Below are 13,629 nucleotides of genomic sequence, written 5' to 3' on the forward strand. Positions count from 1 at the left end.
TACCAGCTGAACCGAGCTGATTGAACTCAAACCAACACTCGTCCAGCTGCCTAAACACTCACTCAACTCCTTTAACCTTGTTTCCATCCTATCCTGGTTAAGTCTCAGCTGACTGATGCCCTTAACATTCATTTAGGGCGATGATACGCTTGTCTCAAGGTCCAATGACCTGACTGGTGCGTCTCCCCGCACCATGGCCCGTCCGGCCGATCCTATCTAGGATCGGGGACATGACAAGTCTCCCCTACTAACTTGAGATTCGTCCTCGAATCCATGTTAAGTGTTTCCTCGGGAAGAAACTGTCTGTACCAGTCCGGATACATAGCTTTCATTTTTGCTTCTGTTTCCCAAGTGATGAGGTCTTTACCATTGTAATCCCACACCACTTTGATCATGGGAACTGTCTTCTTTCTCGTAGCTTTCTCTGACCGATCCACAATCCGAACCGGCAAGGTTTCCAAAGCCAGGTCCTTACCAAGGTGAGCAGGAATCTCGGGCAAGAAAATGTCTTGTTCAGACAAACATTTCCGGAGTTGGGATACATGGAACACATTGTGGTATGCATCCATTGCTGATGGCAAGTCCAACTTGTATGCCACTGCACCCACTCTCTCTATGATTCTGAATGGACCCAAGTACCTAGGATCCAGTTTCTTTCGTCCAGAAACCCTGGTCCTACCCTTAAAAGTAATCATCTTGAGATACACCAGGTCATTGACCTCAAACTCAAGATGTTTCCTACGCTTGTCTGCATAGCTCTTTTGGCGGTCCTGCGCCTCTTTCATCTTCTCTTTAGGCTATTTGCGTGTGATGTATGGATGTAGCGCATCTTTCATCTTCTCTTTAGGCTATTTGCGTGTGATGTATGGATGTAGAAGAAGCCTAGGGCGTGGCAAACAATAACCAAAACTCACCAAAGTAGAAAGAAGAAAGAAAGGAAATGATAAGCGATCAAAGTAGAAAGAAAGAAGATGATGAATATTTTAACCAAAAAAAATATATTGAAAAAGACATAATAGATATAAACATATTATGATTTGGACATGTGCAGTGTAGCATATAGCCAACATATGACTATGCGAGTGCCATTTTCTAAAATTACACTTAAAAATAAATTATAGAGGATTTGTGAATCATACTCAAATTGTTAAACATATACATGCTATTCGAGTCAAACACACATTGAAAATGATGTGAAAATTACTGATCATACTAAAGGTTTTTCAAAAGTCATCTTACATGAAAACATATACTAAAATTTTTATTTTTAAACAAATTTCAAAGCGACATTACATACATGCCAACATCACAAATTACAAAATGGCAAAAAAACATTATAAGGAATATAAGAGAGATTCAAAAAAACATTATAAGGAATTTCGAAACCATCATGTCTTTATTGTGAATTGGAGACATAACTAACTGGAATTTGGACATGGTGGTCATAACACCCACTTGACGATGTAGGAAAACAGATAATATAAATTAAATGGTGAGAGTAATTAGTGATTAGTGAAAAATAAAACGAGTAATAAACATGTTATCAAATAGGCCCAAACGCAAAAAGAAATTAAAAAAATGTTGAAAATTTATAACATGTATAATATTCAATGCGGTTTTTAAGTTCTATAAAATTTAAAACATTATTCCTCTACTTTAGTTTCTACTTTCTACATGTAGAATGTAACTAATTTGACGAGAAGCGTATAAGTATTTTTTTTTTAAATTAGTTACATAACTAACTACAAATCAAATGCATGGTTTACTTATATATAATAAAATCTATATATTTTATAAACATAAATAAGTATATGGAAACATCATATTTTAGCTATATTTATATATAAAAATTAAAAATTTATAATGCTTTTATTCATATTTAAAATTAATTGAAAAATTAAACTAAGTTATCAGTTTATAATATCTTTATTCATATTTTTATAATTTTTGGTTCAAATCCACGCATGGACAAAAAGAACCGAGAACAAAATTTAAAAGAGATTCTCATATATCTGTTAAAACTGGTCTTAACTAATGGTCAATTGTAGGTTGCTTTCTTACATATTACAACTAAAGCTGGAATGACAATCATTCAAAAAAAAAGGTTACATCTTCTAAAATTGAAGAACATAGTGTACAAAAAACTAAAATTTAATAAATAAAATTGATAAGAGCCCAAAATAATTCGTAAGTATATAGTTTTACTTTCATCACAAATTAAAAAAAAAATGTTACTGATTAAGTTTTGAAAATATTTTAAAATTAAATAAATATAAAATTTAAAAGGCAAAAGAAAGATTTGTTTTGTCTTAGAGCCCGTACTAGTGTTGAATCGGTCCTGATCACAATTTAATTGTTGTCAACGTATGTTAACTATAAGTTTATAACCTTATATGAGAAAACATGTATTTATATATTATAACTAACGATTGCTATTACAACATTCCTCTCTTGATCCTTTCCAAATACTCTCTACCATATTACCAGAGACTATTGATTTCATACAGTAGTTAAATTGTTATAATTAACCTTTTCAGTTGTCATATACAATGACGATAAACACATTCAACTTTCTAAGGTTATGCATGCAAATCATATTTTTTGGTTACATAAAGACTGTACACAAAAATTTTAGTATCAAAATTTAAACTAATTACTAATATACTGCAAAACACCAAACAAAAAAACAAATATATCAAACTTAAGATCTAAATGGTCAATGATATAACTAATAAAGTTTTCAAAAAAAACACAAATGAGAAAAATAGTTCACATTCTAATTAAACATCAAAATAATATATATTTACAGGCATTATCCGCGCGTAGCGCGGAAAAAAAGTTCTAGTAATAATAAAGATAGAAATGTATATCTCTAACTACCGCTAAACGTAATAGATGAAATATGATACTTTCATGAATATATAGGATATAGGTGTTTCTCCCGGACATAAATATCCACACATGCAAACATAAATATTTTATAATTATTTATTAATATATGCATTACTAATTAAGAGACTATAATGATAAATTATTATTTATGTTTTTTTGAAAATTCTTATATATTATTTTTTTGAAAATTTCTTTGTATACTATACTCATCATTTAAATAAATTTTAGAATTCACTAAATATTATTTTTCAGTTATATAATAGAAATTTTACTTGATTATTATTTAATTATGTATTTTCTGTTTCTTAATTTTAAATTTTTGATTAAAAGATATTTTTGGTTAACAACACAATATCTATAGGAAGTATCTTTTTATTTTAAAATATATTTTTAAAATTTTGGATAATTCTTATTATATTAATTTTAATTACCTATGTTATCAAGAAAGTAAACTCTTTTTTATTTTAGCTAATTAATATATTTTATTCATTATGTGTATAAACGATATTATATGCTCTAACTTTTAACATGAGAACACAAATGTCAAAAAATCACTTCGCAAATAAAATTACCTATCAAAAAATTAAACTCATTTTTGTTTTTAGCTAACTAATATATTTTATTCATTATGTGTATAAACGATATTATCCGCTCTAGTTTTTAACGTGAGAATTCGAATGTCAAAAATCACTTCGTAAATAATAGTATAAATATCATACATGAAACATTATGATGCAAATATATAATAGATACACAAAAACCCACTAAATTCGAGTGAAATATGATGTATATTTGTCCAAAAAAATATGATGTATATATAATCTGATAAACATTTATACTAAACACACTAACACAGAGTTTCATAGTCCATTCTTGATCTTTTTAATCACTTTCACACATTATTCCAACTATCCAAAATTTTATTATAGGTCAAAACTTTAAACATATTCCTGATTTTGGGAAAGCATAGTATAAAATAAAAAGGTGATTTGTGGAGACGACACTTCTTTATTTGGGAATACTGCTCAATATTGCTACTGCGGCTAAGTGGCAAAGACCTACCCCCTATTGTTTCTTTCCACTTTTCATGCCCCGTGTGGCCCCAATAATGAGAGCCCATGGGCCCAAAACTTTTCGAGATTCTCTTCTCTCCCTCATCCTCAAGTCTCATCATCTTCATTGCAATTATTGGCGATTTAGTAAATCTCTATACCATTAGTGAACGGGTAAGATTACTAATATCTATTCATTACGATTTAGAAACATAATATGTAAAGTTTCATTTTATTTTATAAAATGATATTGCAGTGAAAAAAAAGTTACATACTTCTACTCATTTCAATCAAATTCACAAAAGTCATGAACTCTATTAAAAGTTGATTTTATAATTCACTAACTAAACAGAATTATCGGTGCAATCATCAAGACGGATTACATTAAGAAAGCGTATTTTAGCTGCTAAATCATATGCATGGTAGCATAACATGCGCTTCCAAGAGAAAGCAAATTGTTTTTAAATAAAATAGAATAAGAAAATGGAGAAAGCGAGAGACAATGGCAGAATCGTAAAGCAAACAGAACGCTTTCTGTGACCTGTCGGGGAGTAGATGTCTATACATATGTAGCGTGTATATATAGATTCATACATGTATATACAATTTGCCAAATACAGTACTACCATTCTTTTTCTTAATTCAAAGTCAGTAGTCTATTTTAAGGTTAATCTAATGTATAGTGATTTGTGTTTAAACCCCAAAGAGGAAATAATTTACTTCTAATTATTGATTATAAAAAATATTAACTTAAGTATATTTATTCAAATAAATAAAAGAAGAGAAAGCTCTTGCTTTTGTTTATCACACAAGTTTTAATTTTTCCTCTTCATCTTCATCTCTCTCTCTCTCTCTCTCTCTCTCTCTCTCGCACAGAAAGGGTTTTACTGTTTTCTCTAAATCACTATATGCTTCAACAGTTACTCCACATTCATCATACTTGAGAATGTCTGAATCCGTAGCAGCAGAGCATGATTACATAGGTTTGTCCATGGAAGCAGCACAAATGTCTGACAACAAAACCAAAACCAGAGACAACAACAACAACAAAAACGACGACGTTCTGAATTTCAAAGCAACCGAGTTAAGACTCGGTTTACCCGGTTCTGAGTCACCGGAGCGAGTTGACCAGCGGTTCTTGTCTCTCAAGAGCTCATGTCCAGTGTCAGGTGCCAAAAGGGTGTTTTCCGACGCCATTAACGGGTCTACCAAATGGGTCTTCTCTCCTGGATCCGCTACTGATGTCAAAGACATTAAACCGGCCGTTCCGGTTAAGGAGAAGAAGAGCTCTGCTGCAGCAGCACCTCCAGCTTCCAAGTAAGATATTAAAAAAAAAAAAGCTCTCTCCTTTCTACTCAGACATCTCTGTTTTAGAGCTTTAATGATGTTTATTTGATGGAGCAGGGCACAAGTTGTGGGTTGGCCACCGATTAGATCATTCAGGAAGAACACAATGGCTTCTTCTCAATCTCAGAAACAAGGTGGTAGTGATAATAATAACTCAGAGACTGAAGGAGAAGCAAAGTCTGGAGCTGAGCCTTGCTTGTATGTTAAAGTGAGCATGGAAGGTGCTCCTTACTTGAGGAAAATCGATCTCAAGACTTACAAGAGCTACGTCGAGCTCTCTTCTGCTCTTGAGGAGATGTTCAGCTGCTTCACTATTGGTATTGTTGTTTATAAGTCTCTTTCATTGAAGATAATAATACATGTGAGTGTGACTGAGTTGTTTCATTTTCTACAGGTCAGTTTGGGTCTCACGGAGGGTGTGGCCGAGATGGGTTAAACGAGAGTCGTTTGACCGATCTCTTGCGTGGTTCTGAGTATTTTGTTACCTATGAAGACAAAGACAGTGACTGGATGTTGGTTGGTGATGTCCCTTGGGAGTAAGTCTTTGATTGTGCTCAATTTTAGAAACCACTAAGATCAATCAACAACTTAAGCTTAACCGAAGAAGGATATATCAATGAAACTCTTTACTGTGTTTTCTTTGCAGAATGTTTATATGCTCCTGCAAGAAGCTGAGGATCATGAAGAGCTTTGAGGCTATAGGCTTAGGTTAGCCTTCCTTCTCTAAACTCTTGCTCTAAGCATAAAACTTTTCTTCAGAGAAAGAAACATATCAGTGATAAATAGCTCAGAAAGGATACCACTTGGTCCCTTCCGAACTCTTGAAACACTAAGAACTGTCCTATAACACAAATCTTGTTTGTTTTGCAGCTCCAAGGGTGATGGAGAAATGCAGAAGCCGGAACTAGTTGATGATATATGAATTTGTTTTCTAAGTATTCTTGTGTGCGTGTTTGTGTGCTAAGAGTGATGTTTGATCTTTGTTTAAACAGCCTCTCTGTCTCTAATCCATCAAATGGGTTTGTTTGTGTATGTGTGTTTTTGCTTAGTGAGACTTCATAACTCATATGTATAAAAAGATTGTTAGTGTGTAAACCAGCTGCGTTTTAAAACTTCATATCGATGCAATATCTCTCTGGTTTGGTCCCGGCTAACCAAATGATATACCTAAAAGTCGCAGTGAAGCAAAAGTTGGAACATTCTCTGGTTCGGAGTTTACGTTGAAGTGATATCTAATTTGATTGAACTATTGGATTCAAACGAAGTGATACGGATCATCATACTATTACTAAACATGTACAAAGGGTTTAAAACACGCACACCACAGTTTCATATTAAATGTATTTGATCTAATATATATTACAGAACCTAATCCTCAGTTCCCTTCTCTTTAAACCTCTATGTACCAAACTGGAAACCGGAAAGGCTTACAGGACTTGTAGATTAACACACTCCGATTTGCTTCCTTGTGTCTCTTAATTCTTCTGGAAGTTCCAGCTTCTCTTGCTAAGGCTGTTCACTAGCCAGCCAAAGTCGAGTAGATTTTGCCCGTATTGTATCTTCACGAGGTAGCTTCTGTAAGGTATCAGTATGTTCTTGAGACCTGAGAGCATTCAAGATAGATAGTTTCATCAAACGAAAGACATTTCTGGTTTCTAACAACCTATGACTTAGATAGTTACCTGTTATGCACATTGTCTTGTAGAAGTGAGCTACTTGCGCATCTCCCCTCGTAACAACGCGCTTGTTCGATTCCAAACACTCAAGAAACGCCACGTCGGCTTTCAGCAACTCAGCCTGGTCATGAGTGTCATAACCAATATCATGGCAATAACAGCAATGGTCTAACCAATCAATAGGTCTCTGATCCCAAATCGGCGAACCCCCATCTTTCCCACTAGACCAATTCGGTCCACAGTAATGCCCGTACCTCGGGAAAAGCTGCGAAAGAAACGCTCTCGGCCCTGTGTGCCACGGAACCTTAGACACATAAGGTCTAAACCGATAAACAGTGCTCACGGTATTAACTCTCGATGACCTGCGAGACACGGCATGCCTTTTCAACCCTCTGTTTATAGTAGTGGGTTTCTGCTGCTTCCCATCAGGTGAGGTTGCAGCCCAAGGAAACACAGAACCAAGGGAGAAAGTCCATATCTTTATGCCGAACAAGCTTTGCCCTTGATCTTGCTGTTCAAGGAGAGAAGTCGTGGATGTCACGGTTTCTACCATGGTTGCATCTTTCTTCGAGCTGTTGCTGTTAAACCAGGAGATGCTCGGTAACCCAAAGTTCATCTGTAAACAACACACAGCAGTACATACAATGACTTCAGAAACTAAGTATCAACTCTGTCATCACTATGAATATAATCATGTTTGAGTAATTAAAAAAAACAAGACTTTGTTTCTGAAACTTCTTGGAAACCGACCTTTTTTGTGTAATGATCAAGACAAGAAGACAAGTTTTAATTTTTTTCAGACATAGGTTAGTAGTGTAAGAAAAGGAATAAACTTTGGTCTGTGTAGTAAGACGCGAGTGTTTGGGAATTCAAGTTTTTGAATTTCATGATAATGCAAAGAGAGCAGTTTTAATGGATGATGATGAACAAGTCGAGATCTCAATAAACATTTAAAATTTACTAAACCTAAATTACATTAGATCAAGATCTCCAAAATGGAAATAGAATCAGACTGATTGAATCAAAATGAAATTCACGAACCTGAACAGGAAATTTTACAGAGACGCTACGAGAAGAAGACAGCTTTTTCGTTTTCCTTCACAAGTTTTATCTAACCCTTTGTTTTATTTTATTGAGAAGAAACTTTAATGGGCCGAAAACTTTAGTGGGCCGACGTTATAGCCCATATAGGAACTAGATTATCACAAAAAAGTCTGAAGTCTTCACCTCTAAGAGGTAGAGATGTCAAACGGGTTGATCCGTTCTGTCCCGTCCCGTACCACAGCGGGTTCATCTCTTTGCGAGTCACTGCAGGTCAGGCCCACGTGGGCTGCGGTCTCCAAAAGGTCGTCCCAAGCCTGTACCGCCAAATGCATATTCTTTTGCAGGCTGTCCCGCGGGACATACGTCAATGTAGTGTATCTGATCATGCTTGACACTGCAGGCCGCTCCAGAACACTTCCTGATGCTGCAGAATGCTCCCCTGCACAACCAAGCTCACATAATTAATAAACATGAAGCATCTACTCCTCAAACTCTTCAAAATCACTATATATATTGTTCTTTGAGTCCATTACATTTCATATAAGTTCTTGAAGTCAATTTTGTCTATTGAAATTATAAATGCATGTATAACTTAGCATCATCTTAATAATCACGTTAAGACAAATGGTAAAAGTTTACACTTCATAGACAGAACATTATACTTATCAGTTACCAACAATAAACGAGAAGCTCAAACAACAATGGACTGGTTACTGTCCATGAAAAGCTAAGTCTCAACCAAAGTAAAAAATTAAGTATGATGAGCGAATGTGAATGTGAATGAATTGGTATCAACTTCAATAAAGACAAAACAAGAGCTTAGAAAAAAAAAACTAACGTGGCTAAGAAGAAGAAAGCCATATCCTCTTTCTTCAACTTCTCCTCGTACTCATCATCATCAGCAGCAGCATAATCGTCCTGTTAAAACAAATCAGAACCAGATCGAAATAACAACAAAGAAAGGTTTAAACTTTATTAAAGGGTATTATACCAAATCAACGATTTTGAATCTGGTCTTCTTGTATCTTGCTTTAGCTTCTTCTCCTAAAGCCTACAAATTTATCAAAAAAGTTAGCTTTCATCATCTTCACTCTGTTTTGAATCAAAGCTCTGTTTTGAATCAAAGCAACTCACTTTAGCAAACCCTTCAGCAGTTCCGGTCTGTGTACCGAAAAAGATTGTAACTTTCTTCCTCCCATCGTCAACCTCGTCATCACCAATGCATGTAAAGAAGCTCTGCTGATGCAGCTCGAGCACGATGTGGTCACCGGAAGGCGGAAGCACTGTCGCCTGTCAGACATCAAACAGGAACGGCCATCGCTGGAGCTCTGTTTCTTCTCACGGTCGTCGAAGCTCCATCGCCTTTCACTCTCTCTTTCTTTCCGTTTTCAAGTGAAGAAAGCAACGGAATCGACGAAGCTTCCAGATGTGGTTCTATGGGCCTTCCCGCGGTTAATGAGGGCCATACCGCTTTAAACCCGGAATTGAACAAGCCCCGTCCCGTAAGGCACGCTTTTTTACGGGTCATGAATACCTAGGCCCAAACTCGCCCCGCTACAGGTTTAAACGGGCCAGGCCCGCGGGACAAGCCTTCTGTTGACATCCCTACTCAGAGGTAGTGTGTAAAATGTGTTGTAGACAAATGAAAAACAATCTCTTATTTTCATGAATCAAAAAGGTTTACAGCTTTTTGATTAAAAACTCTAATCAAAAGGTGAATACTGAATGATTTTTTCTACAAAACAAAAAAGGGAAGACTTTGCTTTAAACTCATGTGACAAAAGATAACTCCCTTATACATTTTTTCTCCTTCAGTTGTCTTCTCCAAGGGTAAACTTCACAAACCTCCTGACTTTGATGTTTTCACTATGTAGACACTGTTTGCTTCACAAGATCCTTGACCAGAACGCTATCATCTTTAATGAAAGGCTGCTCAAGCAATGCCATTTCTCCAAGCCTCTTTGAGATCCTTCCTTCAACAATCTTCTTCTTTATGTTCTTTGGTTTCGACTCTAGATCCTCTCTTTGCATCTCAATCTCCTTTTCCTTATGCTTTATCTCCTCTGGAATGTCCTCGATGGACACATATTGCACCTGCGTGTGTACACGTTTCATGTCAGAGACCACCACCAAGCTATTGTGAGGTTGAAAAACCGATGAAGAAGATCGTGGATCCAATCAAACTGGAAAAGGATGATCGAGCTAGGGATATGATAATCCTTAACATCAGCAATCATGTTCTATGGAAAATCAAGCATTGCGTCATGGCGGCGTCGATGTGGTCTCTTCTTGAACGGCTATACATGTCAAAGTCTCTTCCAAATCGGATCTTTGTGCAATCTCAGTTCTACACCTTCAAGTGTGATGGATCAAAGACTATCGACATTAACGTTGATGAGTTCTTGAAGATTGTAACAGAGATGAGTAGCTTGAATGTGAATGTCACCGATGAAATCTAAGCCATTGTGTTTCTTAGCTCACTTCCATCGAGCTACGATCAACTAAAACACACGTTGAAGTATTGCAAGGAGTCAATCACTCTAGAAGAAGTTATCTCAGCTGCAAGATCAAAGCAGAGGGAGATCAATGTGAGTAACAAAAGTGATAAGGGTTCAGCAACATCAATATACACAAGTGACAGAGGAAGATCAAACCGAAGGGAGTCAGGTGACTCGAGGGGTGGCATAGGGGTGGCAGATCTCGGAGTAAATCAAAACAAAGAAAGGTCATGTGTTGGTACTTCAAGAAGGAAGAACATGTGAAGAAAGACTGCTATGCCAGAAAGAGACGCATGGAAAATGAAGAAAGTGATGGTGAAACCGCAGTAGCCATTGGGGAAGTTGATAAAATGAGTGCTCTACACACAACAATGGATGAAGCACGGGATAACTGGGTCATAGACTCAGGTTGTACGCATCATATGACCTGCAGACGAGACTGGTTCGTGGAGTTCACAGAAGCAGGATCTAGCAAGATATTGCTTGGAGATTATCACTCGGTGGAAACATCAGGGCGTGGAACGATTCGTCTAAACACAAAGGAAGGATCTGTTAAACTCATGAAAGATGTTAGATATGTACCTACACTTCGTAGGAATCTGATCTCTACTAGTACTCTTGACAGGCTGGGTTTTACACACTCGGGTGGAGATGGCAAGATATCGTTCTACAAGAATAAGAAGCTGGCACTTCAAGGGACTTTGAAAAATGGGCTATATGTATTTGATGGTGATATGGTCACTCCTGAAGTCTGGCAAGCAGAGAAAGCCGCAACTCAGGTATCTATGTGGCATAGTAGGTTAGGGCATATGAGTTTCAGAAACTTGCAGGTGCTTGTGAGAAACCGTGTCCTAAGTAACGAGATGTGGGAAAAGAACTGTTCTGTGAACATTGCGTGGTAGGAAAAGCTAAAAGAGTTAGCTTTGAAACTGGTAAACACAACACTAACCAGTTGTTTGAGTATCTACATGCAGACCTGTGGGGATCACCCAATACACCTCAATCCTTGTCTGGTAACCAGTATTTTCTGTCAATAATTGATGACTTTTCTAGAAAGGTTTGAGTCTGTTTCTTGAGAACAAAAGATGAGACTTTAACTAAGTTCTGTGAATGGAAACTTCTAGTAGAAAATCAAGTTGATAAGAGGGTTAAGTATCTCCGTACTGACAATGGCCTAGAGTTTTGTAATCATGTCTTTAATGAGTTTTGCAAGACAAATGGCATTACGAGACACAAGACGTGCACGTATACCCCCTCAGCAAAACGGCGTAGCTGAGCGGATGAATCGTACTATCATGGAGTAAGTCAGGTGTCTGCTTAATGAGTTTGGCCTCAAGGAAGAGTTTTGGGCAAAAGCGGTGAGCATAGCAGTGTACATGATCAACCGTTCACCTACTGCATCCATAGACTTTAAGTCTCCTGAAGAGGTTTGGCTAGGTAAGCAACCAGGTTATAAACACATGAGACGATTTGGATCTGTGGTTTATATTTATGCGGATCAAGGAAAGCTTAAACCAAGGGCATCAAAAGAAATCTTCATTGGCTATCCAGCGGGGACCAAAGGGTACAAGGTGTGGATGCTTGAAGATGAGAAGTGTGTTGTCTCTAGAAACGTAAAGTTTCAGGTGGAAATGGTGTACAAATACATGCAAGATAAAGGCGAAAGAAAGGAAAATCAAGGAGGTGGTGGAGTCATTGTGACTCCTTTGGTTCGTGAATCAGACGTTGAAGACGGTGGTAGCGAAGTTGATGATAATGTTTCAAGCAGTAAAACGAAGAGCGACGGTAGCAACGAAGTGGAGGCTCATCATGAGCTTACCGGATCTAGTTCTCATAAGGAAAGCCTTACCAATTATCAGCTAGCTCGGGATCGTCAGAGACGGGTGGTAGTCCCTCCAGTGAAGTACAACGACTATGACTGCGATGAAGAGGAAGTGGCTTTTGCATTAATGGTGTCAGTAACGATGTATGCAGAGAAGCCCAAGAGTATGTCAGAGGCCAAATCAAGTTCAGAATGAGATAGGTGGAATGCGGCAGCTGATGATGAAATGGAGTCGTTGCAGGAGAATGAGACGTGGGTGTTGGTAAAGAAACCAGAGAATCGAAAGATAATCAGCAACAAGTAGTTGTTTAAGATCAAGACGGGTATTGAAGGTTTGGAACCATACAGATACAAGGTTCGACTTGTTGCCAGAGGGTTTACTCAAGAAGAATGAATAAATTATCAAGAAGTGTTTTCACCAGTAGTGAAGCATGTTTCGATTCGAGTGCTGCTCTCCTTAGTTGTGAATCAAGACTTGGAGCTTGAACAAATGGATGTCAAGACGGTGTTTTTACATGGAAGCTTAGAAGAAGACTTGTATATGTATCAACCTGAGGGATATGAAGACCCAAAGAAGAAGGACTACGTGTGTCTGCTTAAGAAGTCGTTATACGGATTGAAGCAGTCTCCACGTCAGTGGAATAAAAGGTTTGATCAGTTCATGAAGTCAAGACAGTTTGTGAGAAGTGAACATAATCAGTGTGTGTACACTCGAGAAGATGCTGACAAAGGAGCAGTGTATATGTTGTTATACGTCGATGACATGTTGATTGCATCAAAGAGCATGTCTGAGGTTAAGAAGCTTAAAGCAGAGTTGAGTTCAGAATTCGAGATGAAGGACTTGGGAGCTGCAAGGAGGATTCTTGGAATGGATATCTTCCGTGATCGAGTTTGTGGTGTCATCAGGTTATCTCAGACAGAGTATGTGAAGAAGATTATAAGCAACTTCAGGATGGTGGAGGCAAAGAGTAGTTTGACTCCTATAGGTGCTCACTTTAAATTGGCATCAGTCAAGGAGAAGGATGAGTAGCTTGCTACTGATAAGTATCCATACTGGTCAGCTGTTGGGAGCATGATGTATGCAATGGTTGGATCACGTCCAGATCTAGCATACAGAGTTGGCTTAGTGAGTCGGTTTATGAGCAAGTCTGGAGAATTGCACTGGGAAGCTATCAAGTGGTTACTGAGGTATCTGAAAGGGACAATGAATCTTCAGATTCATTATACAAAGTCGAAGGAGTTCAGTATTCAAGGATTTAGCGACTCGGATTACGCATGAGATTTAAACAAGAAGAGAT

General features: G+C 37.2%; 2 protein-coding genes across 2 annotated transcripts; one reads left to right on the top strand and one right to left on the bottom strand.

Moving 5' to 3' along the window:
* Positions 1 to 4,768: 4,768 nt before the first annotated feature.
* On the top strand, positions 4,769 to 6,408 carry LOC106307405 (auxin-responsive protein IAA27). The gene is made up of 5 exons (XM_013744359.1): positions 4,769 to 5,261; positions 5,349 to 5,608; positions 5,686 to 5,827; positions 5,938 to 5,999; positions 6,162 to 6,408. Exons 1-5 carry the CDS (start codon positions 4,891 to 4,893, stop codon positions 6,197 to 6,199), a joined length of 873 nt encoding a protein of 290 aa, XP_013599813.1. The 5' UTR covers positions 4,769 to 4,890; the 3' UTR covers positions 6,200 to 6,408.
* Positions 6,409 to 6,545: 137 nt separating this feature from the next.
* Positions 6,546 to 8,078, bottom strand: LOC106307412. Its single transcript, XM_013744370.1, has 3 exons — positions 8,009 to 8,078; positions 6,974 to 7,583; positions 6,546 to 6,894 (listed from the first exon to the last, which is right to left on the bottom strand). Exons 2-3 carry the CDS (start codon positions 7,581 to 7,583, stop codon positions 6,767 to 6,769), a joined length of 738 nt encoding a protein of 245 aa, XP_013599824.1. The 5' UTR covers positions 8,009 to 8,078; the 3' UTR covers positions 6,546 to 6,766.
* Between the last annotated feature and the right edge of the window lie 5,551 nt (positions 8,079 to 13,629).

The sequence above is a fragment of the Brassica oleracea genome, chromosome C1 (genome assembly GCF_000695525.1).
Source record: "Brassica oleracea var. oleracea cultivar TO1000 chromosome C1, BOL, whole genome shotgun sequence".
Classification (NCBI taxonomy): domain Eukaryota; kingdom Viridiplantae; phylum Streptophyta; class Magnoliopsida; order Brassicales; family Brassicaceae; genus Brassica; species Brassica oleracea.